General features: G+C 42.6%; 1 protein-coding gene across 1 annotated transcript; it reads right to left on the bottom strand.

Moving 5' to 3' along the window:
* LOC105103157 (myomegalin) lies at window positions 1–19803 on the bottom strand. The gene is made up of 7 exons (XM_010996679.3): window positions 19660–19803; window positions 8825–9057; window positions 7659–7710; window positions 6651–6838; window positions 2858–3091; window positions 1437–1568; window positions 1–160 (listed from the first exon to the last, which is right to left on the bottom strand). Exons 1-7 carry the CDS (start codon window positions 19779–19781, stop codon window positions 81–83), a joined length of 1041 nt encoding a protein of 346 aa, XP_010994981.1. The 5' UTR covers window positions 19782–19803; the 3' UTR covers window positions 1–80.
* Between the last annotated feature and the right edge of the window lie 6726 nt (window positions 19804–26529).

Below are 26529 nucleotides of genomic sequence, written 5' to 3' on the forward strand. Positions count from 1 at the left end.
TCCAAGTTTATACCCACAAATGCTGTTGGGTAGGGCTGGGAAATCTGGAGAACACTGCTCTGGACCCTCCAGGTGGCATGTCAGAAGATGACCTGATCAGAGCTGGAGGAGTGACGCTGAGTGTGTGCGAGGGAGACACCTGGAGGTGACGGCGCGGTGTCTAGGGAGGGAGAGACAGAGCAGCGATGAAGCCTGGAGAGATTTGGGGAACTCTCTTCACCAGTCGCTCCAAAAAGAAACCGACATCCCTCCCCTTCCTTATTCACACTCAGCTGGAAGTGGGGAAGGCAGACGGAGAGAGACACCAAGCTGGTATTCAGCTCACAGCCAGTGGTTAGCTGCAAAGATGGGGGAAGGGACTTATACAAGAAATGTGAATTTCCCAGTGCTATTCACCTGTAGAGCTTGGGGTCTAAGGGCCTATAGGTGGAACCTCATAAGCAGCAGCCTCATCTAGACTGGGCCACATGGGTCTGGGCAATTTTTGTACTTGCCACCCTCTTTTCTTTGCTTCTGCAGCTGGGTATTGCTGTGGAAAGGAGGGATATGGAAGTGACCAAGCTCGGGTTTTGTCCTCTGTAAGCCCGAAAACTCCAGCTTGCTTCCCTAAAGGCTCTTTTCTTGTTGTTGAGCTGAGGCATGGACTCTGGGTTCTATCCATGGAAAACAAAAGTGGATATTGTCTCAGGGAATAAAAACAACCTAGACAAGTCACACATTTGGGTAACAGATGCTTTCAAAGATATACTTTCCTGAATCCACCAAAGCGTCAGCCCCAGCCAAGCAAGAAATCTGAGAGCCTCATGCACCAGGACAGGAGTGTGTTGTGGCTGAGTCACACCACGATGGGCTACACATTCATGGGCAATGGCTGCGGCTGTGGAACAGGGCCTTCCCCCTCCCCGCAGGTTGCTGCTGTGATGTATTAGGGGCCCTAGTCCCCATCCTTCTGATCCTGACAAGGGAGAAGGAATGTGGAAGTACTGGTTTCTAAGTGAGAGCATCTGGGTGGCAAGTGTGGGAGTACGGGCCCTTCACATAGGGGAAGCGGCAGGTGGTATCCAGGGCACATGGTAGTAACGTGATGGTGAGACGTGGTCCTCCCTCTGCTGAAGCAGGCACCATGGAAGCCTCAGCTTTACCGCCTGCCAGTCAGGCCACAAGCCCAGAGCCAGCACCCGGTGGTACAGGGAGTTGCAAGAATGGGGATCACATCAGACAGCCCTGAGGGTGAGAACTAGCCCTGCCTGGTAAGCCACTTGGTGTCTTTATTTACAAATTAAGGACAATAGTGTCTGCCCTGCTTCCCTCTCTGGGCTGATTGTGAGGAAGGGTGAAGTAGTGCACACCAATGTGCCTTATAACTGCAAACCTCTACGCCCTTGTGGGACTCTCTAGATGTGGACAGAACCAGGAAGTTTTGGTGCCTTTCCTACCCTTTCCTTGGTCAGCATTGCTGAGCACGTGTTCCAGCCTCTCTCGCAGGCGGTCATTGACGAATACAGATTCCTCCAGGCGCTGGCGCAGGTTCTGGATCTCAACCAGATTCTTTTCCAGCAGGGCGGCCCCTGTTGCACACCACCAAGACACGGGAGAGATAGGAAATGGGGAAGGCTGGTCACTCACGGGCAGGTGGGAGGGTGGGGGACCTGCCCAGACTCTGTCAGATTCCTGCCCAAAGCTATACTTCTGTCAACTTCCTCCTCTCACCTGGGCACCCAGGAAGCACAAGGAAACTGTGTTTAAAGAGCTCCCGGGCTTTCAGTCACAAGCTAGCCCCCTAAGGAAACTCCCCAGGACCTCCTCCCAGACAGAGGCTGCGCACACCTGAGGGAGATGGACGCTGGACTGGAGAACAAGGGTGAGAAACTGGTAAAGCCCTCTAGGTGGGGCTGGCCTAACGATGGGCAAGCCCATCCGCCTCCTTCCGCAGCAACCAGAGGGCCTCCCTTTCTATCTCATACCTCTCCTACCTGACGACCCACTGCTCAACAGCCTTTACAATTCACCCACTAACAGAAAGACTGAGCTAAATGCACAGGAAATCAGATCAGGCTATGAATAATGAGTGATATGGTGAAAAGTGACAAGGAAGAGCCTGGGGAGGTGTCAGGATGTGGAAGAGGAACAAGAGAGAAGGGAACACCTTCAAGGAGGAAAAAGATGCCCAAAGGGAACGGGAAAGAGACCAAAAATAGGTTTCATCCCCCAAGACATCTTGATTAGGGCCAGCTTTTTCTCTGAGAATTTCAAGTGTTGTATTGTTATACTACCTGCATCTCAGAACCTGGGCTGCTTCAAGCCATTCCTCTACATGGCTGTGGCCCAAACCTCTGGGAGCCAGGATGCCTGGCTCCAAATCCAATAGCAAAGTTTGAGAGGCAAGATTGGCTTATAGTTGTATACAAAATGTGTGTGTATGTGTGCATGTGCGCACACGCGCAGAAATAGTCTCCTATCCTGCAATAGCTCTTGATCTAAGAAAGACCTCCCCAAGGAAGTCAACGCTTGGAATTCCAGAACAGTCTAAACGTAGGCTTAAGAAGGTTGTAGCACCGAGAAAAGGGAGCACACAATGTGAGGCAACTCATCCTCCCTGCAGAAGGCCTCAGGATGCCCCTGACTTCCTTTACTCTCCTGCCCAGAGTGAATGCCTAGCTAAGGAAGTGGGAGAGGCAGACAGAAGCACCAGGACTGGGCTGGGACTTCACTCTCTGGCAGAACACTGCCCCTTCACCTTCTCACCCACTTCTGTGAGCCAGGGTCTAACAGAGAAACAAACAACCGTCTGGCCAGGAAAGGAATGTGTCATTCCTGCCAACGGACTCCGCTTCACCACCTGCTCATCGTGTTTTACCAGAGGGCTTAGAGTCAGGCCGGTACAGAGAGGAGGAGGAGGACAGGTTCCCAGATGCATTCATCTTCTGAGGCCTCATCTCATCCCATGGGCCACTGCTGCCATGAAGCCCAGGGTCTGGTGTCCCGCTCGGCTGTGTGGCGGCACTCAAAGGAGAGAAGGGCTGGGCAGACACGGCTTCTGAATGGTTGCTGTGCAATAAAGCTGAATCAGCAGGAGTGGCTGGGCTGACATCTGTCCAGGAGGGAATATGAATGAGAAACAAATGGGAGAGTCAGAAACGAAGTGCTTTACAAATAATTATGCTGGGCTGAATAGCGTCCCCCCAAAATCCACGTCTACCTGGAACCTCAGACCATGGTGACCTTACTTGAAAGTAGGGTCTCTGCAGATGTAATCAGTTAAGATGAGATGATACTGGATGAGAGTGGATCCTAAATCCAACATGACTAAAGTCCTTACAAGAAGCGAGGAGACACACAGATAAAGAGACACATGGAGGGAGAAGACTATGTGACAATGGAGGCAGAGACTGGAGTGATGCATCTGCACGCCAAGGAGTGCTCCCAGCAACCACCAGAGGTCAGGAAGAGGCGAGCAAAAGGGAGCTGGCTCTGCTCACACCTTGATTTCAGACTCCTAGCCTCCAGAACTGTGAGAGAACAAGTTTCTGTTGTTTTAAAACATCCAGTTAGTGATTCTTCGTTCCAGCAGCCTTAGAAAACGAATAAAGGAATCCATGGAATGAAGACTAAGGCAGGTACCAGTGACCCCCGCCTACTGCTGAGTATTAGCTAAAAACTTATTTTCCAAGGACTGTAAGTTTCACCCCAAGGTTACTGGCATTCCCGGCCTATGATACCAAGAAGTAGCTATTAGATGTGGTGTCTGAGGGTCACAGTGCACACACAGGAAGAGGAGTGGGGCCCCCTCCTAGCTCCCTCCATGGTCCCCCGTGCTGGAGTGATCCCAGGGAGGTACTTCAGAAATGTGTCCTCCAACAGCAGGACTCATTGCCAATCTGCGAAGTCCTGAGAGGAAGGACGTGAAGCAATCTGCTGGTCTGAGAACCGGTGATCCACTCACCCGCAGTCGAGGCCCTTGCCAGCAGCACAGCGGCTGCTCCTTCCTGAGACTGTCCTGTATTGGGGTTGTTGGAAGAGGAAGGGGAAACGGCTTCCACTTCTGGCCGATGCGCAGAAAACCTAGACAGGGTTTTCTCACTCCTGCCTCAGCTGACTCTGGACGCCGATGAGGCTGAGGGAGTGACTGAGACAGGGAAGTGGCGATTTGCATCCCACCCAGATGGCTCATGAGACGGCAAAAAATAACTCTTAAATATAGCTCAGATTGTCTGGCTCCTGCCCAAAGAGTGACTGGGGTACTTCTACATGGGGGATTGTAGAACCCAAAAATACATAGCATCCTTACAGCTCGAGGATGCTATGAGAACATGGCCCTGTCCTTTGCTGTCTCCCTTTAGAGAAAAACCCAGCTGCATGGCAGGGCCATAATTCAGAGAAAAGTTTAAGAGTCTGAACCTTTCAAGGATTACAAGGATTATCATCAAGGGCCACAGGGTAGTCACATTTCTCCACCGAGCAGGTAGAGTGTGGTCCTGTTTCCCTCCACCAAGCCAAGTTCCTCTAGGGAACTGCATGCTTAAATCAGTATCCAGCAGATTGCTCCTCCCCCGGTTTACATAATACCAGATGTAATTAGCATCACTGTGAAATAAAGAGTAAGGTAAACTACTTTACTTCAAAGCCTCACTTAAGGTAGGAACGCAATCAAAATGTGATTCCCAACCCCTTCCAAAGCTTCTTTATTCCCCACCACAGAAAATCAGCTTATTCTCAGCCAAGGCCATGGGAGGTTCCAAGTCTGTTAGTAACAGTGATCAGCACTTTCTTGTCCCAGTCTCCCCCGGCCACACAACACAGGCAACATGCCCTACACCGCACGCGGAAAGCGGCAAAGAACAGCCTCCTGTGAGGGGAACTCAGCCTCACAGTGAAGCTGCCGCACCCGCCACACACCATTGCTAACTACCCTAGAAGTTCTGGCCCCCAAATCAAAGGAGCAGTGATAAGCCATTGCCCCTCTGAGAGAATGATGACTTCAGATGGGAAGAAGAGGGGCTTCAGTCTCCCTCAGGAGAGACAGAGGTAGCAGAGAACAAGGCTGATGCATTCTGGGAGTGCCACTCCAGAGGCCACATCTCAAGTGTGGCCATTCTTACAAGTGGTGGCAGGAACTGCAGGTGAGGGGAAGATGTGTTTGCCCTTCTCCTGCTGTCTCTCAGGGCATCGTTGAGGTGGAACCAACCAAGTGCCTCTGGGCAACTGAGTTCAAGGATACACACAAAACTCCCACTGGCTCCTTGGAAGTTATCACAGACATATCCAGGGCAGCCCATCCATTTATAAGTTCATGGATGGAAGTGCAATGTGTATGGCATCTTGTCTCATTTTCAGAGGCTAGACCTTTGTGCTGGGCATAGGGGCAGAAAGAGCGGAATGGGGAAACTGGCTTCAGAAGCCTAGTAAAAGAGGTGTGCAAACGGGCGGCTCCCTCCCTGCTTGGTCCCTGACTGCCCAGGCTGCAGTGCAGTGGACAGTTTCGGCGTCAGAGGCAGGCAGGCTCGCCATGACGTCACCCCAAGCTGGACTGTCTTCAGTATGCTCCCTGACTTTGCTAGGCCTCAGTGTCCTCGGCTGTGCTGTAAAATCAGGACACCACCCGTTTGAGAGGATGGCTATCCTCAGTAACAGGGGCAACATATGTGTCGTGGTCAATAATGTAAGCATGTAAGTGCTCAATAAACGTGCATCTCCTGTCTTTCCTTGGCTGGTATACTCGCGGGGGAAACATTATGCTGCTTTGCTCCTCAGGGTAAAATGAAAAACAGGAATAGTACCAGGTCAAAACCCATTATAGCTTATTCATACCTGAAATAGTCAATTCAGAAAAAAAAAATCAGATATAGCCAGGGGCTAAGGATGATTTCCTGGTCCCTGGCTTTTAACACCAGAATTTGACTCATATAGTTGTCTACAAATGCTTGTCTAAGGAGGGAAAATAAAGAGAAGGCTGAGCAGGAGAAAATGAAGGTTTGGTTTTAAACTTACTCTCCTCCTCCTACCCCCACCATGGCTACCCAAGGGCCCTCCTTGGGGAATTCTGGGGAAAGGCATGCTGGTGACAGATTCAGCCTGGCCCAGGTATTGATGGTTTAGAGGATATTACAGCTGAATAATAATAATAATAATAATAATAATAATAATAATAATAATAATAATAATAATAATAATGATGATGATGATGATGATGATGATGATGATGATGATGATGATGAATGATGGGTGGGATCTGTAAATCCACAAATGATAAAGAATATTTAGTGGTGAATAGAAAACAGGAACTGTGGCTGTTTACCCAAAGGATTCCAAGAACAGAGGCCCAATGTTAGTGACATTTGCATCTGTGGTCTGAAAGATTGTGTTTGCAGTGATGATGGAGCATTTGTCCCCTCCCTTTCCCAACTCAGACCCTTCCCCTCAAGTCCGACCCTATGTATGTGCCAGAGGGGGTCTCGTGGCTGATGACATGCGGGACTAGGAATGGGGAAAAGCTATCTGACACCCCTGGAGTCTGGCTTGGCACTGAGTCCCAGACCTGTGCTCAACCAGGTACATCACAGTGAATCTGCTGGGCCTGGCTGCCAGGATGCCTCCTCTTGGTCTAGACAGATGAGCAAGCACCCAGAAACTGGAGGCTCTCTGGTACTCACTGGCCACATTCATTGCAGGGCGCACTTCCTGCTCACCAAGCAGCCGGGAGGTGCTGCTGGGGGGGCGATGGGCGGCGGGCTGGGCGTGGCTGCTGGAGCGGGTCTGGGGCCAAGTCTGGGGCCGCGCGTCCTGCTTGGTCTCTAGGACTTCCATCACTTTACCCTTCTTATGCATCTCCCTTAAGATACTGGTGGGTAAGAAAGACAGAAGGAAAAATGAAGGTCACCTGAATGCCACAGCTATACTGATCTGGGAGCTCACAGGAGAGGACCCAGAAGTCAAGGAGACTGTTCCGTTAGAGAAGCCAAACAATTCGTTTCTGTTTGGGGTAGAGAGCTGGGGGCAGGAGAGAACAACAGTTGTCCAATGCCTTGGCCACAAACATTCTGAGAAAGACAGAAGACCCATCAGGCCCTCTAAACACTTACGGTTCCTTCACAAGACACCCAAAGGTCTGTAAGAGTTCAACAATCTCTGCGAATGATCCATTAAATAGTATTTGCAGTGGCCCATTTAAAACTGCTTCCTGAGACGATGTTGCCTTCCAGGTGTCTTGTAATTTCTAGACCCCCCTCCCTAGCTATAGTCATACAGTGTAAATCTCTTTTTTCAAAGAAAATTTGAAGGCATTTAACATTTGCCGGCACCCACTGGGTCACTCTTGAAGATACCAGGCATAATCTCACTCCAGTCTTTACGGATCCAGGGGAAATCAGAGGGGACCATGGGAGTACAGGAAACCCTGAGGACTGGGTAGTTAGGTTAGAGCAGCTCTATATTATTAAATCAGTGAATTGATGTAAGAGTGGAGGCCAAAAGAATAATACATTTTAAAAACAGGAAATGAGACCACTTTATCACTAAGGATCCATAATGGTTTGATGGTATAATCAACCGTTTGTTTTTTTACAGGGTGTGAGAGCCCCTTCTCCTTTGACCTTCTGGCTCTCGCTTCTGGATCCTCCTCCAGATCGTATCTTTCATAGCCCTTGAAAATTTGGAGTTACCTGAGGTTCCGCAGCGTCTGTCCTGTTTGATTCTTCTTACTCATACAGTCATCTGAAAACCAGATTCAAAGAGGACCAGTCAAAATTTAAGCAGCTCTCATTTCCCAGAATACAAATGAACACTGGCTTTTCTCTCTGGGATGAGAGACACAGAATTGCTTGTCGCTTGAGTCTGGGATACTCTGAATTTTTTCAGAAGAACTTGGGTTGAGTATTTACGGAACTTGCTAGGCAGGCTTTCCCGAACCCACCACGAAGATCATTACCTCTGCTTGCTCTGCTCTGAGTCACAATAAAAAGCTGAAAGTGTCTTTTTTTCCAAAGATCTTGAGATTCTTGTCTAACTGGCCTCTGGACCACACTGGCCAGAGCCTCCAAGTCCTGCCGCAAGGCTGGTCCCTAGTCCTGTGTCTGTGTGTTATATCACACTTTCATGCACAACCTACTCCTGTCTCTGTAGAGGTGACAGACAGCCCTGTCTCACCTCTTCATCTGCCATCACGAGCCCCCACAGTGGCCTCAAGCCTGCTCTTACTTTGTGCCCTCAGGTCTCTAGGGAATATTCTATGTAAAAGGCTCCTGAAATAAGAAATATTCCCACAGCCAGGTACTAGTACATGCAGTGCCTAAACCATTTCCAAATCATCATGATTCTTTTTATCACTTTTTGAAGTGCACTGATTAATATTGTTGTTTGATTTTTAGAATAATCATGTGGCATTTAGGGGCTGATATTATTTGACCTAATTTTTTAGGTAAAGGAAATAGATATCAAAAGAAATATGAACATGTCCAGAGTTAGTAGTGAACACATATAGGCGAGAGCAAGCATCTTCAGATTCCTAGTTTAGGGTTCTTTTCACAACAACCAGCTGCCCCTGTGCCACCTCTTTCTGCCAGTTAGTCTCAGATAAACACTATCACCCCTAGTGACGCCTCCTGCCCTAGCACCCATACTCTGTGGGAGATGGAGGAATAGGTAATCATCATGGCACCCCAACCCTGTGTGCCTCACTGTTGTTGTTCCTGACTCTGCCGTGGCCCCAAAATGGTGATACAAAGCAGGACACCAGACTGAAAAGTCACTTGTGGATGGGTGTGAGCCTGTATGAGCCTAGGTCCTTGGGAAGGACTAAAGGCCCTCCCGATCCCTGGGGCCCACTTACCTGTACTGAATTTGCTGGCAAGGCTCTCCGCCAGCTGGCTGCCCTTGGCCAGCTGCTCACGGAAATGCTGCTCCATGTAGTGGTCAATGCTGTTACTGCGGAGGAGCTCCTCAAAGGTCTTCACTGTGTTCTTGACGTGCTGGATGAGGAGGGAAGAGATAGCCCCCCCGATTCTCATCTTTTGCCGCAGGTGGGTCAATTCTCGAGCCTGATCCTGGATCAAGGAATATTTCCTAAAGCAGAAAAGAAACAATAAGGGTGGAAAGGGGTAACTGATAGGTTATGGTGCTTCAGCAGAAAGTGCTTTGAAAATTTCTCCAAAAGAGCCCCCACACTGAATTCTAGCTCATGTTTAGTGACCTGCATGTGGTAAAGGGAATAAAAGAAGGAAATGAAAAGGGTTCCTCTTCGTAAAAGACCCCTTCTAAGATCATCTTTCCCCCTGTCCATACTTCTGAAAATGGAACCAGGTTTCCCTCTCTAGTTCTACTTTAAAATCTGTTCCCAGGCCCTCTCTTTAGCTTTTAATTCATGTCAATACAGTAAACAAAGCCAGGTGTTAATTGAAAAGTTGAAAAGAAAATCATCATGTGATAGAAGAGACCACTTGGCCTAGGCAGCAGAATTCTTCTCTCACCAGGATGGACCTACCTGTGTCTTTTCCAAAGACAGCTAAGACTCAATTAGCAAGACATCTTTAAGCCTTTAATTTAACACTATACATTATTGCTTCTGTATTTTTCAGTGTATCTAATATGGTGTTTTACCCATCAGGTAAATGATCTCCAAAAAATGATCTTAACTAATTTAGAATCCCATGATATTCTGGCCAACATAACCACAATTTGCTACAAAAAAGAATAGAAGAGAAGGTTTTAGTTTATCTTGTTTCTGAGGGAGGCAAAGCAATCAGATGTAGGAGCACGAATCAGCCGGTCTGGGTTTTAGCCCCAGTGCACTCTACCCTCCCACTGCAAACCTGGGGAGTCACTGTACTATTTGGTGCCTTAGTTTCTTCATCTGCAAAGTGAGAGTAATATAGCTTCTTTGCCTTTTTAGAAATATGAGTGGGATTGAAATTTATTTTAAATGTTGGGATGAGTAGAGCAGAGCCTGTAAAGCATTTATCTTATCAAAAAGAAGACAGTTTTTAATTCATTAATTTGGTAAGTAATGGTGAACTTAATGTCCTCTGTGTTTCTACAGGTGTACCAGAGCAGAACCAGTGACTTCTGACTTCAGCACTTTCTCTTGGAGACCTTGGCAGTGTCGCCTGTATTGTGCCAGCAGGGGCACAGGTGCTGTTTGTTTTCTGAGAAGCTGAACTTTGCCTGAAGCCCAGAGTCACTGGTCTGGAACAGGTAATCCAGGTGTTGGAAGGAACAAGAATGGGGATCAGGGCAGGTCATCCCCCCAGGTAGCATAAACCTCCCTTTGAACCTTTAAACTACACTGTCCTTTATTCATATTTCTGTCCAACATTTCCCATGCCATTAGGCAGCTACTGGTTACTAGACTAAGAGTTCTTTCAGAACTGGGAGGGTTTTGTCCATCTTATGCATATAGGCAAACACAGAGGAGGCTCTCAGCAAACATTTCTTCAACAATGGAAAAGAGAAGCGCTTGCAAACCTCCGCTCATCCCTCACTGCGTCCCTGCCCTAGCGTCCTCTCAGGTCCCTGCCCTAGCGTCCTCTCAGGGAGCCTACGGATTCTCTACTGATGCAGAAAACCCTTCCTCTAAGAAGGACCCTGCACTCACTTGTGGGGAGTTCTGTGAAATGGGAATGTCCTCAGAAATACATACAGAAGTGGGTGACACCTTAGCAAAAGATGGCCTTGCCCTACACTCCTTGCAGCTGGGCTTCTGAAACTCTCAGAGGCTAGGACGGTTAGAATATTCTGTTGAACCTGTCTATTTGTATATTTTTCTTCCCCACCAGTTTGAACTTCTTCATGGAGGAGACCAGATCTTATTGATTCCAAATGCCTAACATGATATCCAGAAAATGATACACTTAGTAAATATTTATGAGCTATTATGTATAAAAGCCTTTCTCAAATGTAATATAAGTACAGAAAGATATTATTATTACTGCTGCTTCAGATGCATTAGGATTTAAATACAATGCAAAAATCTCAGAAAATCTACTTTGATTCCAAATGCAGATGACTTACTTTTTTGTTCCTCATCTAGAGAGAACTCAGAAGTTAATTCAAAATATCTGTTTCAACAACTGGCCTATAAAGGCCATAAGGTCTCTCGTGATAAGCTTCAGTTTTTACAAGGAAAGGTACGATACCCAGGTCATTATTTATCTGCAAAAGGAAACTTTCTGTCTCCAGAAGGAATAAGTACCACCCCAAGTAACCCCAACCCACGACTGAGAAAGAACTTAGAGGCTTCCTCACACCAGCAGGATATTGCCAAGCCAGGGTCCCTAACTTTTGCTTGTTAGCTTCTCCACTCTATGTATGAACTGCCTAAAAATAACACTCAAGGACCTCTTCCTTGGGAAACAAAATAGGAAGACTTTACTGAAATTAAATGGGCTTTACAAAATCCTCCTGCATTGGGACTCCCCAGCTATACTAAACCTTTTATGTTGTTTGTTTAGGAATGTAAAATCAGGCTGTGGGAGTACTTCCTTAAAAACATGGAGTTAAACATAGACATACAGCTATTCCAGTTTACAGGTCCAGCGGCCAGGGCACACCCCAATTGTTTAAAGGCAGTAGCTGCAGCCACTAAAGTTATAGAATCCTCCTTGAAACTTGTTCAGGGAAGTGAATTAAATTTACAGGTTCCTTATGTTGTACAAAGTTTGCTAAACACTGAGCATACACACCATTTCTTAGTAGACTAACATCTTACGAGATTCTACTTGTCTCCTAATCTGAGCATTCTTTGCTGCAGCTCTTTAAACCCTGCTACCCTTACCCAGCGAAGGAGAGAGACGCATAATTGTGTTGAATTGGGCTCCCCAAATCTAACTCCTAGATTAGATTTCCAAGAAACTCTACTAGCCAATCCAGATTTAGTACTCTCTGCGGATGGCTCCTGTGCCAAAAATTCTGAAAGAAAATATCACACTGGATGTGCTATCACTATTCAATTAGAATTGAGGAGTCTCTTCCTCAGTTTAACTCAGCCCAACCTGCAGAACAGTTTGATCTCACTTGAGCCTTTGAATTGGCAAAAGAAAAAAACCGCAAATGTTTACACTGTTAGCAGGTATGCCTTCAGAGTGGTCCATGACTTTGGTATGCTCTGGGAACAGAGATTTTTCTTCTTTGTGGTACATCTATAAAAATGAACTTCAGGTTACTGACCTCTCTGCACTATTACTGCCCTCACAAGTTGCTGTCATAAAAATTGAGGCTCATACCCACTGATGAGACCCTGAATACCAGGGAAATGCGATGACTGACTTTTATGCAAAGAAATTCCTAATGTACCAAAACTTTGTAATGTAAATGGACTCCATAAAATGGCCAAGGGAACAGAAACCAAACTTTCTGTATAGCCATTTTTCTCAGTTTCCATAACCTATGGTCCACTGTAGAGTCAAATCAGATTACTTAAGACAGTTTGTATAATAGATACGAAATTGTATCTGATGCTGAAAGACACAAAAGTAGCACCCAAGAAGGATGCATATTTAATTAAAAAGAGGACTTTGGGAAGCCCCAAATGGCTGTCTGATGCTTCCTGGATTCCTCAAATTACCACTCTAACAAGCACTTCATGTGACTACCTATTATAGAATTGACAAAATGACTCAAATTATGAAAAAAATATTAGTGGAGTGATTGTTCTAAATTAGCAAGACAGGTTTATAATCAATGTTTAACTTACGAGTCAGATAACCTAGGTAAAATCATTAAGGTAACTCCAGTGGCTGCTTCCCCACCAGCTGGAACATTTGAACATTTAAAATAAGACTTTTTCAACTGTCTCCTTTATGGGCTATCAATATGTACTTGTAACGGTATGTCTATTTCTAGAGGAACAGAAGCTTTCCCATGTTGGAAAGCTGATGCCACCACAGCAGCAAAGAAATGATTAGAAAGTGTTTTTCTACTATGGGGAATCCCAAACGAAATTTCAAGTGATAGAGGGACTCATTTTACTGGACAGGTTATAAAACAAAGGTTGTATAACAAAGGTTATTCAAACATTCTGGCACTGTCATTGCCCCTGTCATCCTCAGTCTTCAGGGAAAGTTGAATGTTCCAGTGATATTCTAAAATTAAAATTGGTAAAAGTTACTGAAAATACAAGAATACCTTGTCCTAAAGTGTTCATCTTAGCCCTCATGACGAGATCAACACCTTTTGGGAAACACAAATTTAACACCTTATGAAATCATCACTGGGCAGCCCATGCCTTTGATGAGAGAACTCCATGCATATCCTGCCCTTGTAAATTCTCATATGAGCCAGTACTGTAAAGCACTAATACAATACTCAGAAGCTTATATTCAACAGGTCAAGGAGGCATTCCGAGACCCTCAGTCTGATAAGGACTTTGTATCCATACACTGGAACCTGGAGACTGAGTACTCTGAAAGAGCTATCAGTGAAAAACAGTGCACTTGAACTTCGATGGAAAGAGCCCTACCAGGTTCTTTTCATTTCTCACACAGCACTTAAATTACAAGATATTGAAGCTTGGGTCCATGTCTTTCAACTAGAGAGAGCCTCCCCACCCTCACTTCCACCATCAGACTCCTGGACTCCTGGACTCCTGGACTTGTCAACCTATGGTTGACTTAAAATGAAGGATCTCCAGGAAAAAGATCTTCCTTTGAAGCAGATGACAACACAAGGTAGACAGTTTACATCCAAGACATGATTCTGCTGGCTCCTCCATCTTTCCCAGGACTTATTTTTATAACAATAAAAATTGTGTATTACTGTTTGACAAACACAAAACCTTCAAACTCATGTTCCTTTTTCTGTTAAGGATTTTCTCCACTCACAAAGTTCCACCATTCAATACACACCCTCCTTTACTAATTAAAACAATTGTTGGTTATGGAGCCACTTAAATGCTCAGGAAGACTCTCAGTTAATATTATGACCAGAGTTTACACATGCTTGGAGGACAGAAAGATTTGGTATCCATCCCTTGACCATTCAACTAAAACTTACGGTCAATTAATCTGGTATTGAGAGGAAGCTGTGGAAACAAAAGGACAGCCCATAACCACTGTAAACTTCATTGCTGGCAATCGGTCCATATGCATAGAACACCTTAATGGTACTAGACTTGATTTAGGTCATGTTCTGGACTCACTCTGTAAACATACTCTTTGGTTTGACTCAGATGTTGGAAACTGAACTACTATATATAACGACATATTTTAAAACAGATAATGACAACAATACTTTTGATTATGTTATTAAGAAAATCACTGAAGCTAAACTTAATTTAGCTTATTCTGCAAAACAAGCAAAAATTACCTTGGGCTGCATCTTGTAAATGCCCCTGAAAATCATAAATGAAACTTTAGCTGTTCCCCTAAATTGGCACGAGGTGGCCACTTTTAACCAATCCTCTATTGCTTGGAAAGCTCTAATGCTGCAACAAGTCATTGTAAATAATAAAAAGCCTCTGCATTCTCCTGTACAGGCTACCTTATAACAACACACCTCTGAGCCTCATTCTACTGTCAGTTTAAGAGCTCCCAGTTTTTGGACTGTTTTTATATGCACAATAAACCCTTACTAATCACTATTTTAATGATCCAAAGGTTTCAATTTTCCTGTTTCCAGATTTTTGACATTCAGTTTCTGCTTTCTCATTCACAACAACTGTCGCTGCCCACCTCCCCTCCATCATCTTACTCTCTTTCTCCAGCTAAGAAGATGTTCTTCTCTCATCTGCTCTTTCAGCTCTGAGATCTCAGGATGCAGTATTAGCGCAGTGCTCCTTGCAAGAAACACACACACAACACACAGATATGCACCAGGGGCCACGGCCTGGTCCTGGCTGCATTTACCAAGATTACAGACCCTTCAACAGCCCAGTATGTCAAGACGTAGAAAATACTAGTGCGGGAAGGAACCTCATCTTATTTTATGGATGAAGACATTGAGGCTTACAAAGAATAAGAAAAATATTTGATATATGTCAATAGTATCTCAATAAAGCCAGGGGAGGCAATATACCTGACCTACCACAACTGGTTGGTGGAAGAGCCATTATTTAAAATTTTGGCTTCAAACTCAGAATCTAGTATTCTTTATCAGTGCCATGCATCCTCCTGTTCTGACTTTCAAGGGTCTCTGAGATAAGTAAGACTATTTCTACTTCCAGGACAAGGCCAATTATTGAAGCATTCATTGTTTGGATTCTATAGGTCTATCATTTATTCTCAGGCAATTTCCAAATAATAAATAGGTCTTATCACAATGACAATTAAAGTGTACTTGGGTAATTTTTTTAAATAAAAGCTGATTGTTGGAAAGAATCAATAAAATCAATAAGCCTCTAGACAGACTAACTAAGAAAAAGAGAGAAGACACAAATTACTAATAGAAGAAATGAAAAGGAGGACATCATTACAGATCCCATGGGCATTAAAAGGACAATAAAGGAATACTATTAACAACTCTATTCCCATAAATTTGATAACCTAGATAAAATGGGCCAATTTCTTGGAAAACACAATCTGCCAAAATCCACACAAGAAGAAATAGATAATTTTTATAGACCTATATCTATTAAAGATTCAATAATGAATAATCTTCCAAAACAGAAAGCACCAGGCCCAGATGAGTTCACTAGTGAATTCTACCAAACATTAAGGAAAAAATTATACCAATTTTCTACAGTCTCTTTCAGAAGACAGAAGCAGAGGGGATACTTTCTAACTCATTCTAACATTCTTAAGCTAACATTACACTAATATCAAAACCTGGCAAAGGCATTATAAAAAACAAACTACAGACCAATATCTCTCATAACATAGATGCAAAAATTCTCAGGAAAATATCGGCAATCCAACAATAAAAAAAAAAAGAATCATACAACACATCATGAAGTGAGATTTATCCCAGGCATGCAAAGCTGGTTTGAGCATTTGAAAATCAGTTGATGTAATTCATCACATCAACAGGCTAATGAAGAAAAATCATGTGATTATATACATAGATGCAGAAACAGCACTTGACAAAATCCAACACCCATTCATGATTGGAAAAAAAACAAACCTCCCAGTAAAATGGGAATAAAGAGAAACTTTCTCAATTTGATAAAGAATATCTACAAAAAATATACAGCTAACATTACACCTAGTGATAGGAAACTAGAGGCTTTTCTACTCAGGTCCGAGACAAGGTAAGGATACTCACCCCCTCCTTTTTTTTTCCCCTTATTGCAGTATAGGTGATTTACAATGTTGTGTTAGTTTCAGGTGTACAGAAAAGTGATATAGATATAGGTATAAGTCAGATTCTTTTCCATTATAGGTTATTACAAGATATTGAATATAGTTCCCTGTGCTACACAGTAGGTCCTTCTGTTTACCTTATAGGATACCCTTTCTCACCACTCCTTTTCAACATCATATTGGAATTCCTAGCTAATGCAATAAGACAAGATAAGGAAATAAAAGGTTTATAGATTGGAAAAGATGAAATAAAACTGTCATTATTTGCAAATGACATTCTCGTCTACGTAGAAAATCTGAAAGAATCAACAAAAAAACTCTTAGAACTAATAAGTGATTATAGTAAGGTTGCAGAATACAAGGTTAATACATGTTGTATTAGGACTTGATAAAGGACTGTTAGCCAAAGCCAGTTGTTTTCCTATATGCCAGGCAATGAAAAAGTGGAATTTGAAGTTGAAACAATACCATTTACATTAACACCCCTCAAAATGATATCCTTAGGTATAAATCTAACAAAATATGTACAAGATCTATATGAGGCAAACTACAAAACTCTGAGGAAGGAAATCAAAGAAGAATTAAATAAATGAAGAGATATTTCATATTTGTGGATAGGAAGATGCAATATTGTCAAGATGTCAGTTCTTCCCAACTAAAGATTCAAAGCAATCCCAATCTAAATCCCAGCAAGTTATTTGGTGGATATTGGCAAACTGATTCTAAGGTTTACATGGAGAGACAAAAGAACCAGAATAGTGAACACAATATTGAAAGATAAGAACAAAGTCAGAGTACTGACACTACCAACTTTAAGATTTACCATAAAGCTATAGTAATCAAGAAAGTGTGGTATTGGTGAAAGAACAGACAAACCAATGGAAGAGAACAGAAGAGCCCAGAAACAGATGCACAAAAATATAGTTGACTGATCTTTGACAAAGGAGTAAAGGCAATACAATTGAGAAAAGACAGTCTTTCCAGCAAATAGTGCTGGAGAACTAGACATCCACATGCAAAAAACTGAATCTAGTTGCAGACTTTACAACCGTCATAAAAATTAATTCAGAATAGATCATAAACCTAAATGTTAAAAAAAAAAACTATGAAACTCCTAGAAGGTAATGTAGCAGAAAATCTAGATAATCTTGAGTTTGATGATGACTTTTTAGATATAACTCCAAAGGCATCATCCATAAAAGAAATAATTGATAATCTGGACTTGATTGAAATAAAAAACTTTTGTTTTGCAAAAGATACGGTCACAAGAGTAAGAAGATAAATCACAGACATGGAGAAATATTTGCAAAATATATACCCGATAAAGGACTATTATCCAAAATATACAAAGAACTCTCAAAACTCAACAATAAGAAAATGAACAATCCAATTAAATAACAGGCAAAAGATCTGAACAGACACCAAAGGTATACAGAGGGCACGTAAGCATATGAAAAGATGCTCAACATCAATGTCATCATGGAATTGCCAATTAAGACAACAAGATACCACTTCGCATCTGTCAGAATGGTGAAAATCCAGAACGCTGACAATACCAAATGCTGGTAAGGATGTGGCACAAAAAATACTCTCATTCATTGCTGATGGGAATGCAAAATGCTACAGCCACTTTTGAAGGCAGTTTCTTACAAAACTAACCATATTCTTACCATATGACCCAACAATCACACTCCTCACTATTTGCCCAAATGAGCTGAAAACTTGTGTCCCCATGAAATTTTCCACACAATGTTTACAGAAGCTTAATTCATAACTGCCAAAATTTGGAAGAAACCAAGATGTCCTTCAGTAGGTAAATGAATAAATTAACTGTGGTACATCCAGAAAATGGAAAATATTCAATTCTTTTTAAAAAATGAGCAATCAAGCTATTAAAAGACATGGAGGAAACTTAAATGCATATTACTATGTGAAAGAAGCCATTGGAAAAAGCTACATAGTGTATGATTGCAACTACATGACATTCTGGAAAAGGCAAAACTATGGCAGCAGTAAAAAGATTAGTGGTTGCCAAGGATTAGAAGGGAGAGAAGGATGACTGGGTGGAGCACAGAGTACTTTTTTAGGGCACTGAATAGTCATTCTATACGATACTATTAATGGTGATGCTTGTCATTATACTTTTGTCAATATCCATAGGATGTACAGTACCAAGAATGAATCTTAATACAAACCATGGACTTTGAGTGACAATGACATTTATCAAGTGTGACAAATATACCAGTCTGGTGCAGGATGTTGCTAGTGGGGGAGGAGGCCACACATGTGTGGAGACAGGGTGTATGCAGTCTCTGTACTTTCCACTCAATTTTGCTCTGAATTTAAAACTGTTCTAAAATTAAGTCTATTTGTAAAATAAAAAAAAAGAATGATCATGGGAACATAAATTTTAAAAATGTATTTGACAAAGTGGGTAGGCTTTGTGAATTGAGAGCCCAGGATTCTTATAATATTTCTGTTGAAGGCTATTGTGTAGCTTCGATCAAGCAGCTATATCTTTGGGCCTGAGTATTCTCAATTACAAAATAACTCTAAGATTATTTCAGCTCTAACATTATTCTCTGGGTCAGTGAAATTTAAGTGGCACATACTGACAGTGACCTAATGGAGCATGAAGCAGAATCTTAATCACCTCCAAATCTGTGCCCCAACCACTAAGCAAGTTGGTGATGATTTAGTATTTCAGTAACTGGTGCTCACAGGTAATGCGTACTGGATTAACCCCACATTATTTGAATGTGTTCAAAAAGCTATAGCGAAACAGTCATTAAAGACAGACTTGATAAATTTAGCCATCAGGCCATTATTTGCCAATTTTATAAGCTTATTTTAAAAATTGAGCTTATCATGCTGTAGCATATACAGAAATAGAAATATCAGATTGTACACATGAAACATATAATATTATAAGTCAATGTTACCTCAATAAAAGTTAATTTTTAAAAATTCAGCTTATCAAAATTGCCACTTTAGAAACCAGGGACGTGAGCACCTGTAGAGAACTGAGTGGCGATGGACGAGCCTCTGCAAAAGTCCGCCGCCTCAGGTGCTGAGACGGGTCAGCTTTCACCAGCGAAACATCTGAGGTAACAGGAGAGTCTCATGTGCGCCCATCAGTGCAGAAAAGAGACATTACTCACGTGACGGGAAGAATTCCATGAAGTCTCAAGCCCCAGGAAGATCATGTATTTGGTGCATACATGCATTGTTAGTTTGAATAAAACCAAACTACTCTGAATAATATAAAAATAATTAATAATAAAAACGCTATAGGCTTTTCTCTAAAGAATTTCCAGGAAAATCTTAAGAGAAAGCCCTTCAATTAAGGCACAGAGCCTGGATGCAGATCCTGAAAGCTGCTATGACAGCAGTGACTTAATTCTGACAGTGGAAGCCTCTGAACAGAGTCTCTTACCTACTGTGGGACACAGAGGAGAATCCTGCTTCCTCAGGCTGAGTCTTCTGCTCATTCACTCCCCTCTCAGCAGGTCCCTTCTTCTCTAAGGGCTTATGCATTCCAGACTTCAGTTGGAGCATTTTGTCATGAAGAACCCTCTTACTGCATCCTTTAAAAGGAAAGATAGAAAAGAAATGCATCTGGGTCTCCATAATGGCTAGATTTTCCTCCAAAGCTACCTAGAGGAATCAAAACAAAATAATGATTTAAAGAAGTTGGATTACTACGAAGGATCCCCTAGGAGCATAAAAATCACAAAAAGCAGAACCTACAGGTTAGTAAATCGTGAAGCTTACAATGTGCCCCCTTGGAGAGTTCTTCCCCCGCTATGAGGACCCTGCTGATCCACTGGGTTGAAGGAAAGATGCCGCAAGTAGTGGGAGCTGCTGCTATGAGGAGGGGGTGGGGGTCCAGAGAAGTGTTAGAAGTAAAAACAAGCAAATAATAAAGTAAACAAATGAAAACAAACTGGGCTAAAGGATGAGTATTTTTTATTCTTACAGTTGAGATAGTTTCCTGAGAGTGTCCCTTCAGAAATCAGAAAGCCTTTTTGTCATTCCATCAAGTTTTGAGAGTCATGAAGGCAGAAACAAAGTTTGAGATGCCAGCCTTCAAACCCCAGGTCACTGGACATCAACAGTAGTGCCATGGGAAGGACTCAGGGAGTGTACTTTCAAGGTGTAATCACAGAATCAGGACGTAGAGGGAGCTACAGAACCTAAGGAAGCCCTGCCTTCTGATGGCCTGTCACACTCAACACAAGGCTACCTGTTTTTCCATGGATATCTCTATCAATAAAGAATACCTCTCTTACCAGCCAGTTCTTTCTTTCTTTCTTTTAATTGAAGTATAGTCAGTTTACAATGTTGTGTCAATTTCTGGGGTACAGCATAATGTTTCAGTCATACATATACACGCATATATTCCTTTTCATACTCTTTTTTTATAGGTTACTACAAGATATTGAATATAGTTCCCTGTGCTATACAGTGTAAACTTGTTGTTTACCTGTTTTATATGTAGTAGTTAGTATGTGCAAATTTTGAACTTGCAATTCATCCCTTCCCACCCCCTTTCCTCCTGGTAACCGTAAGTTTGTTCTCTCTGTGAGTCTGTTTCTGTTTGTAAATAAGTTCCTTTGTATCATTTTCTTTAGATCCCACATATAGGTGATATCACGATTTGTCTTTCTCTCTGCTTACTTCACTTAGTATGATCATTTCCAGGCCCATCCATATTGCTGCAAATGGCATTATTTTATTCTTTTTTATGGCTGAGTAGTATTCCATTGCAGAAATATACCACAACTTCTTTATTAAAGTTTTTTTAATTGAAAGAGTAATACATGCCTATCCAAGGGGAAAAAGTTAGTTGGGAAAGATTTTTGTTGGAAAAGAATAATATTTAAAGGCATTTTTTTGGCTTTGTCATTTATTTATATATCATCTTTCCTTTTCGTTTTTCTAAAGTTGGCATAAAGCGGGCCTCATGTGTTTGTGTATAACTTTTGGAACGTGTATTTCCATTTAAAACTATTAAAATTAAAATATTCATCGTTAACGTCCTGGATTTATCTTACGTTCCACCAACAGTGCACTTGAAATAAAATGGGCCCAACCTAGGAGGCAAACCTACCTGGCTGAAGTGCCCTTCCTTGGTGTGTGTCATTAACAGTAGTTGCTTTCCCTAGTGTATTGGTTGAACATTTCCCCTACACCTGAAAGTCGTCATTTAAAACCCGTCATAAACCGTTTCCGTCGCTAAAAGATTTTAAAGTACTCTTACCCCAAGTAAGTGCATTAAAAATAGACGTATCTATTGCATCCTTGGAATCCATAAAAAGTCCAGGGAGAGATGTGTTCAAGTGCTACCCAGTTGGGGAGGAAGAGGGGCTACTTGCTAACTGGTAGCCGGGCCAAGTTTGCTTTGACTCCAACTACTGAGAGGAACTTGACTCACCTTCACCAGCGACTGGAAGACTGGCTCCCTGCGGACGCCGACTTCATCTTCATGGTGCTTTAGATGAGGAAATAGCACTGGATTTCTTCTTTTCCCTTAATTTATTTCCACCTCTCCCTCTGTCTTCAAGACCGTTTTTTGGATCCTTACTGGACAGGACTTAAAAGAGAGGCTGCCCTTCTCCTACCGGTCTCTCCCTGGACGTTACTGCCCGCGGACGAGACCAGAGGAGCCGGAAGGGCAGCGCGTGCGCGGGAACCGCAAGCTCGCCGCGTGCGCCCGCGCGCACCGCGCACATGCGCCTTGCGGGCTCTTGGCGAATTGAATCAATGCCTCCCGCAGCTTCTCTGCCGGCGCCACGGGAGGTGTGGGGCTGCCCACCCCGCGAGAGCGGCCGCGGGGAGGCGGCGCAGCCCTGCTCCTGGCCCTCGAAGATAGGCTGGGAAGAGGCTGATTTGAACCAGCAGAGCCAAGAAAAGTCTCAACCGCGGCCCAGACCAACCGTACCGAGTTTAAAGGTCTCAAACCCCAAAGTCTCAGCGGACTGAGGGTAACGTGTTAAATGAGTTTCCATACCCTTATGAGGAGAGTCGTGGACCCAAATCAGAGACCAAGAAAGATTGTGTGAATCAAAGTGCGCAATTAACCAGAGAGGAAAAACGATCTCTTAACAGACTAGATGATGGATGGTGAGAGGAAGCCCGTTAAGATTTTCGGCGTGAGTGTATGAAGGACAGAATTGCCGTCAACAAGGTAAAAAAAACTGCGGGTGCAGCAGATGGTAGGCGGAAGATCCGGAATCCAGTTTAGGCCTCCCCACGCCCAGTCTACTTGAAAGCGTTTTCCATTCTTGCTATCCCCATTCCTGCATCCGCAGGGGTCCTTTATGATGTTGGAGATCCTGGGGTGTCACCCCGGGCCCCTCCCCTTCTGCCTCCTCCCTGCACCCTGTCCCTTCCCCGGCCCCAGCGTCCTTCTCTCCGCACGCGGCCGCCCCGCAGAGGCGCGTCTCCAGGGCCGATCCGAGGTGCGGCCGTGAGGAGGCGACTCGGGTCTTGCAGGCCTGGCGGGCCTCGTGCGCGCTGCGTGCGTCACCTTCGAGCTCCTTTTTTGGAGGAAGCAGGGAGGGAACGGCCTTGGAAAAGGGTTTCAGGAACAACGGGTAACCGCTCGGAAGGCCCAAGGCCTCCTAGAGCAAAGGGAAAAAAGGTCATTCTGGCCCGAAGTCGGGAGAAAAGCCAGGGGCTTTCAAGTAGGCTAGTGGCTAGGCTTCAAAGCTCCGCGGCCTGGGTTTGATTCCCGGTGGGGGAAGATACCTCACCTCGCTGTGTATTTTCCTTATCCCTATTTTACTACCAAGTTTGGTATTTTCTAACTGCTATGGTTCATTTTCCCCACGACTGGTGGAGAAATGGCTTTAACTATTTATCGAGGATACATGCCAAAAGGGGGAACGGCTAGGTGAAATGTAATATGAATTTAAAACTCCCATATGCACTGACCACCAACGTGTAAGTAACAATTACATGTCCCATACAGTATGAGACTTAATTTTTCTCCCCCACATTTAAAACCAACACTAGAAATTATCAAACTTTTAGATATAATTTTGAATTTTACTGACCATCAACCAATCTCTTCATTGCCGATTTTTCTCACAGGCCTTTTTTTTTTTTTTTTTTGTCTTCACAGATTTATTCCTGCATTTGAAAGCCCTTGTAAGACTAATAAGGCCCTTTGATTGACACCAGATAGCCCAGATGTCGAGGGAGACCCCACTAGGCTTCTCAAGATGTGGGCCATTACCATTTACTCTAAGGAAGGCCAGGCAACTAAAACAGAATATTCAGGGAACTTACTCTGTAACTGGCCATTTTTCCTTGTAAACTTAAATCAAAGTACTGTGAAAATAAACTATTCCCACTAGGAGATAATATTGTTTCTTCTGGCCTGGCAACACAATTGACTCAGTGCTTCTGCTGATCCTTTTCCAGTTCACCAATCTCAGAGGCAGTAATATATTTCTGCAAGTAGCCAGCCAGCTGTCAAATAACTGGAGAGGAGTGGAAGAGAAAAATAATCTGGGAGCCTCGGTGTCTCCTTGACTCTTTTTTTTTTAAATTGAAGTTTAGTTGATTTACAGTGTTGCATTAGTTTCTGGTGTGCAGCACAGTGATTTAGTTATATATATACCTTTTCATATTCTTTTTCCAGTATAGATTATTACCAGATATGGAATGTAGTTCCTTGTGCTATATATTAGGATCTTGTTGTTTATCTATTTTATGTATAGTAGTTTGTATCTGCCAGTCCCAAACTCCGAATTTATCCCTTTCCCTTCCTTCCCCTTTGGTAACCATCGTTTGTGAGTCTGTTTCTGTTTTGTAAATAAGTTCCTTTGTATCATTTTTTTTAGAGTCTACATATAAGTGATATCATATGATACTTGTCTTTCTCTTTTTGGCTTACCTCACTTAGTATAATAATCTCTAGTTCCATCCATGTTGCTGCAAATGTTATTATTTCATTCTTATTTATGGCTGAGTAGTATTCCATTGTGTGTGTGTGTGTGTGTGTGTGTGTATCACATACTTATCCAGTCATCTGTCAATGGACATTTAGGTTGCTTCCATGTCTTAGCTATTATAAATAGTGCAGCTATGAACATTGGGGTGCATGGATCTTTTCAAGTTGGAGTCTTCTCTGGGTATATGCCCTGGAGTGGGATTACTGGATCATATGATAACTCTATTTTTAGTTTTTTAAGGAATCTACCTACCATTTTCCATAGTGGCTGCACCAAATTACATTCCCATGAACAATGTAGGAGGTTCCCTTTTTTCCATACCCTCTCCAGCATTTATTGTTTGTGGACATTTTAATGATGGCCATTCTGACTGGTGTGAGGTGATACCTCACTGGTTTTGATTTGCATTTCTCTGTTAATTAGAGATACTGAGCATCTTCTCGTGTGTCTGTTGGCCATCTGTACATCTTCTTTGGAGAAATGTCTATTTAGGTCTTCTGTCCATTTTTCAAATGGGTTTTTTTTTTTTTTTTTGCTATTGAGGTGTATGAGCTGTTTGTATATTCTGGAAATTGAGCCCTTGTCACTTGCATCATTTGCAAATATTTTCTCCCAGTCCATAGGTTGTCTTTTTGTTTTGTTTATGGTTTCCTTTGCTGTGCAAAAGCTTGTAAGTTTGACTAGGTCCCATTTGTTTATTTTTGCTTCTATTTCTATTGCCTTGGGAGACTAACCTAGGATAATTTATATCAGAGAATATTTTGCCTGTGTTCTTTTCTGGGAGATTTATGGTGTTCTGTCTTATGTTTAAGTCTTTAAGCCATTTTGAGTTTTTGTGTATGGTATGAGGGAGTGTTCTAACTTCATTGATTTACATGCTGCTGTCCAGCTTTCCCAAAGAGACTTGCCAAAGAGACTGTCTTTTCTCCCTTGTATATTCTTGCCTCCTTTGTCGAAGGTGTATGGGTTTATTTCTGGGCTCTCTATTCTGTTTCATTGATCCATATGTCTGTTTTTGTGCCAGTACCACACTGTTTTTGATTACTGTAGCTTTGTAGTATTGTCTGGGAGGGTTATGCCTTCAGCTTCATTCTTTTCCCTGAGTATTGCTTTGGCAATTCTGGGTCTTCTGTGATTCCATATAAGTTTTAGGATTATTTGTTCTAGTTCTGTAAAAAATGTCATGGCTAATTTGATAGGGATTGCATTAAATCTGTAGATTGCTTTGGGCAGTATGGCCATTTTAACAATATTAATTCTTCCAATCCAAGAGCATTGGGATATCTTTCCATTTCTTTAAATCATCTTTAATTTCTTTAATCAATGTTTTATAGTTCCCTGTGTATAAGTCTTTTTCCTCCTTGGTCAGGTTTATTCCTAAGTATTCTTTGATGTAATTTTGAAAGGGATTTTTAAATTTTACTTTTCTGATATTTCATTGTTAGTGTAAAGAAATGCAACCGATTTCTATATGTTAGTCTTGTATCCTGCTATCTTGTTGAATTTGTTCATCAGTTTTAGTAATTTTTATGTAGAGTCTTATAGTATCATGTCATCTGCATATAGTAACAATTTTGCCTCTTCCCTTCCAATTTGGATACCTTTTATTTCTTTTTCTTGTCTGATTGCTGTGGCTAGGACTTCCAATACTATGTAGAATAGAAGTGATGAGTCTGGGAATCCTTGTCTTGTTCCAGATTTTAGTGAGAAGGCTTTTAGCTTTTTACCATTGAGTATTATATTGGCTGTGGGTTTGTCATAAATAGCTTTTATTATATTGAGATATGTTCCCTCTATACTCACTTTGGTAAGAGTCCCCATGGACTTCTATGTCTGCAAGAGACTAACTAGAAGAACTGCCTAGTAATTAAGCAAACTTGGATTCAAGACTCTGTGTTCTCTTCTGTTTTAGTGTTCACCATTTTCTTCAGGTAAGATGAGTTGTGATAAAAATGTAAGTCTGACTTTTTTTGCTTGCAGTTTTCTCACTGGTTCTAAATTTTGTGAATATGGGAGCTGTTGCTTGGATAGTTTCATGGATATACTTGACCTTTAGGAACTTCAGAAACATAGGACATGAGTGGGTTCCTAAATCCATCTTGGGAAGTTTTGGCAGAAATAAATAAGCACCAGAAATAAAAGTAACAGCTTCTAAGACCAAAGACTGGTTGGAACCATAACAGATTTTTTCTTTTAAACCAGAGAGGAGTTGTTTTCATAATTTAATTTTCATTTTGTTGGACACTTTATTTATTTTGATGAGGACATTAGTGGAGGGAAATTTCTTTATTGGATCATTAATTTTTATTTCCCTAAAAGAAATGTAATAAAATAATAATAAT

This window comes from Camelus dromedarius, chromosome 23, assembly GCF_036321535.1.
Source record: "Camelus dromedarius isolate mCamDro1 chromosome 23, mCamDro1.pat, whole genome shotgun sequence".
NCBI classification, from domain to species: Eukaryota; Metazoa; Chordata; class Mammalia; order Artiodactyla; family Camelidae; genus Camelus; species Camelus dromedarius.

Excerpts from the sequence above, each read along its gene's own strand:
- LOC105103157 (XM_010996679.3), bottom strand. The coding sequence starts at position 19,781 with ATGCTCCAACTGAAGTCTGGAATGCATAAGCCCTTAGAGAAGAAGGGA. Across the intron at positions 9,058-19,659 it reads TCCTCTGTGTCCCACAGTAG|GAAATATTCCTTGATCCAGG; the intron begins GTAAGAGACTCT and ends TTTCTGCTTTAG. Across the intron at positions 7,711-8,824 it reads TGCCAGCAAATTCAGTACAG|ATGACTGTATGAGTAAGAAG; the intron begins GTAAGTGGGCCC and ends TCTGGTTTTCAG.